The 3,623-nt window shown below is 36.3% G+C and overlaps 1 protein-coding gene across 1 annotated transcript in view; it reads left to right on the top strand.

The window, feature by feature from the left end:
* Positions 1–3,623, top strand: part of CYBB (cytochrome b-245 beta chain) — a 33,887-nt gene that overhangs the window by 20,661 nt on the left and 9,603 nt on the right. Inside the window, 3 exon segments of the mRNA XM_017863357.1 lie at positions 409–501; positions 3,027–3,338; positions 3,533–3,588. Of these exon segments, the coding sequence (XP_017718846.1) occupies positions 409–501; positions 3,027–3,338; positions 3,533–3,588 (461 nt within the window).

Raw genomic sequence — 3,623 nt, 5'->3', positions numbered from 1 at the left:
AAAAAAAAAAAAAAAAAAAAAAAAAAAAATTGCGTTGCTGAAATATTATCCTTTAAAGAAATGTTAATTCTGAAACCAACCTTGCTTTGTTATAGGGTTACCGCAACTGTAGTTGCAACACTGAGAGGAAATCCCATTCTTGTGAACAGTTCCTCTTGGGAAAGTTTTATATTGTCAGTACAGTTCCCCAATGTGACTAAGGAGAATGTTTACTTTTACTGGCTCAAAATTATCTTAGTCTCAGATATTTTCATATATTCCATTGTAGAAGAAATGTATTTGTCTAATGTCAAATATTTAAGCAAGCCTACAAAGATTAACTTGGCTTCTCAAATTTTTCTCCCTCTGAATATTTTGTTATTTATTGCCAGTTAATGTATGTCATTTTCATGTTTGCTCTGATTACAGACTTGGAAATGGATAGTGGGTCCCATGTTTCTGTATCTCTGTGAGAGGTTGGTGCGGTTTTGGCGATCTCAACAGAAGGTGGTCATCACCAAGGTATTGATTGGTTTAGTAATTACTAGTGGCCAGTGTCTAACTGTATCATAGACAAGTCTTCCCAACCCTTCTATATCATTGGTCAGATGTTACAGCAGAGAGAAGACCTACAATTTATTTCAGGTTACTTCACTCAATAATCAAATGTCTGAACCTTTAACTGGGGAAACTACAAGTTACCACTTTTGATGTTAAAATGAAGCCAAGTTCTTTCTGTGCATGAATCTCCCTCACCCACTGTGTGTGTGTGTGTGTGTGTGTGTGTGTGTGTGTGTGTGTGTGTAGGGGAAGGCCACAGAGACATTATTTGGTTAGTCAAGAGCAGAAAAGAAAAAGAGGTGAGTTCAAAGGGGCATAAATTGAGTCTTAAAATGTTCAGATGCCAAAAGAACCAGAGATCTAAGGGTAGGTCTCATTGAGGCTGAGCTAGTTTTTCAATTTGTCTTTACCACCTTTTCTCTGCTGTGTATGTAATAATCTAATATGAAAGTTGAAGTGCCCAAAATTTCAGCAAGTTAGTAAGTAAGCTGCGTCTCAAATTTGGTCTCCTAATTCCAAGTCTAGAGTGACTTTTCCTGAACTCTAATCTGTTTCTCATCACAAAATAAAAAAAATCCAACTAAATAAATGTAAATGGAACTCCTTGTTATAATTTCAGGAAACACCAGGAAAGTATATCTTTATCAAATAAAATTTAATTCAATTCAACTCAGTGCAAAAGTATTTGCCAAAACCCTACTATGGGTTATTTTTGCAAAACACACAAATTCTTCCTGTCCTCCACCCTATCTTTCCTCATTTGCTGTCTCTGGTGGGTCATAGTAAAGCTAGTTCAGCTGGCTTTGGAAGTCTTGAAATATAGGAAACCACAACAGTTCTCCTTTTGTGATATTTATATTGCATTATAAGAGCAATCCCACAGATCAGCAAAAACAGTTGCTGCAAAATTTCCTTTACTAGACTAGAGATGACTGAACCAGACAAGTACTTTTCTTAAACATACTTTTAAGGAAAACTTGTTTTCCTTTGAAGAAAATAGATAATTGTTTTCTTCTCATATAAATAAATATGAGAGACGAGATGTTATCCAAAAGTATTCCAATGAGAATGCTATCCACTTATTTAGTTACATCTCATTTGTGCCTGTGATAGCAAAATTGTAATACGGTAAAAATTGTTTCCACAACACAAAATTGCAACATGGTAAACAATTTTCAACATAATTTTAATTTTCTGTTTTCAAAATGAAGCTTTGCAACTCCTTATTTCAGAGCAGAAGGGAAGTTGGTTATAGTTTTTAATCACGTAAGATGCATTTAATTCACAAGTTCTGGAAACGTTTGACATTTTTTAAAAAAGAATTTTTCACTCTTCCACAACTCCCTGTTCAAGAAAAGCCCAGCAGTATCAGTTAACGTTAGGAAGCTGCTATTTTATTTCTATTGATTTTTCTTTCCTTTGATGTCCCTTGGTTTGTCTTTAGTTATACATATAAGGTTCTTCTAGAAGTCTTAAGAATCATGAAAGAAACAGTATATTACTTTCTGTCTTGCTGTTCACTGTGTTCTACTTTTTAAAAAATTATCCACTCAATAGTTGATGGACATTTGGATTGTTTCCTGTTTTTTGCTATTATGAATAAAGCTGTTGTAAACATGTGTGTACGTAGACAAATGAGGATGGCAATGGGTGGGTAGAATAGATGGTGTACTCCCCAGATAGGGAGAAATGTAGAAATAACACATGGAATCAGGCAGATTCAAGGTGTGATTGAATCACACCTTGTGTGATTCAAGACAAAGATAGACCAACTTAGTCTTGGTTTGGGGAATGTTGCTACATAACTAGCCAATGGGCTCTCCTTCTTCTTGCCAGCTATTAGGTTGGTGCAAAAGTTATTGCACATAACTTTTGTTTGTTTTACCTAAGTGAGTAAAAAAGCCGCAATAACTTTTGCACCAACTTAATACTAAGGCCCTCTCTCATCCTCTGGGGAGATAGGAAGGCTGAGCAGGAAACATCACTTTTTGTAAATTTTTTAGCACTTTTTTGACTTCTGAGAGGAAAAAAAAATCACAATAGGCTGATTTTTTATGTTGGATTCCCTGGTAAAGACTGAGAAATAACTGCATGCAGGTTTCTAAGGCATTCTGTAAGAGATAAACCTGGAAAGGAAGTAAGAAAGGCAGGAATGGGGAGAGAGAAAAGCTGACCCTCTTTCTAGTTGCAGCTGTGATCTCAGATGATACTACAGGGAGTGCGGGAATTGAGATGGCCCCTTAGAGTTAACCTAAGTTAAGGAAAAGGCACTAGGCCTCAGTATCCCATAATCAGCCCATCTTTAGTAATGGGCTACAACTGAGGGCAATTCCCTGTGACAGACACATCTGCTGGAGGAACTGCTGTGTTGTCCCTAAAGCAAAGATCTAGGTGGGCCAATTTAGCTCAGTTTTTTATCCATATGGACACTAAAAAGGCAAGTATTTAGGAAAATGTCATTTCCAGACATATGTTTTGTTCTATAGGTGGTCACTCACCCTTTCAAAACCATCGAGCTACAGATGAAGAAGAAGGGGTTCAAAATGGAAGTGGGACAATACATTTTTGTCAAGTGCCCCAAGGTGTCCAAGCTGGAGTGGCACCCTTTCACACTGACATCTGCCCCTGAGGAAGACTTCTTTAGTATCCATATCCGCATCGTTGGGGACTGGACAGAGGGGCTGTTCAATGCTTGTGGCTGTGATAAGCAGGAGTTTCAAGATGCGTGGAAACTACCTAAGTGAGTAAAAAGTACATATTACCAACATGTATGAGTTCAGGAAAAATGGCATTAAATAGTTCCTCTTCCTCCATGTTTTACTAAGTCTCCAACAAAATACACAGGTTCTAAGAATATAGGTAGCTATTTCTGTGGTTGCCATTTTATATGTGCAGTATGTTTATGCATATTTTCATAAATGTTATGTGAAATATGAAACCTTTGAATCAAATATTAGAAATAAATACTCCCAAATTCCTTTAAACGTGTAAGGGTCAAGGCCAAGTTAGAGTAACTTTCCTAACAAATATAATAGCAGTGTATCAAAAACATTCTGAAATTTTCTTTTTTTTTTTTTTTTTTT

Source organism: Rhinopithecus bieti, unplaced genomic scaffold (genome assembly GCF_001698545.2).
Source record: "Rhinopithecus bieti isolate Rb0 unplaced genomic scaffold, ASM169854v2 scaffold_70877, whole genome shotgun sequence".
Taxonomy (NCBI): Eukaryota; Metazoa; Chordata; class Mammalia; order Primates; family Cercopithecidae; genus Rhinopithecus; species Rhinopithecus bieti.
Note: the sequence above shows the minus strand (reverse complement) of the source record. Positions and strands in the feature narration are given on the sequence as shown.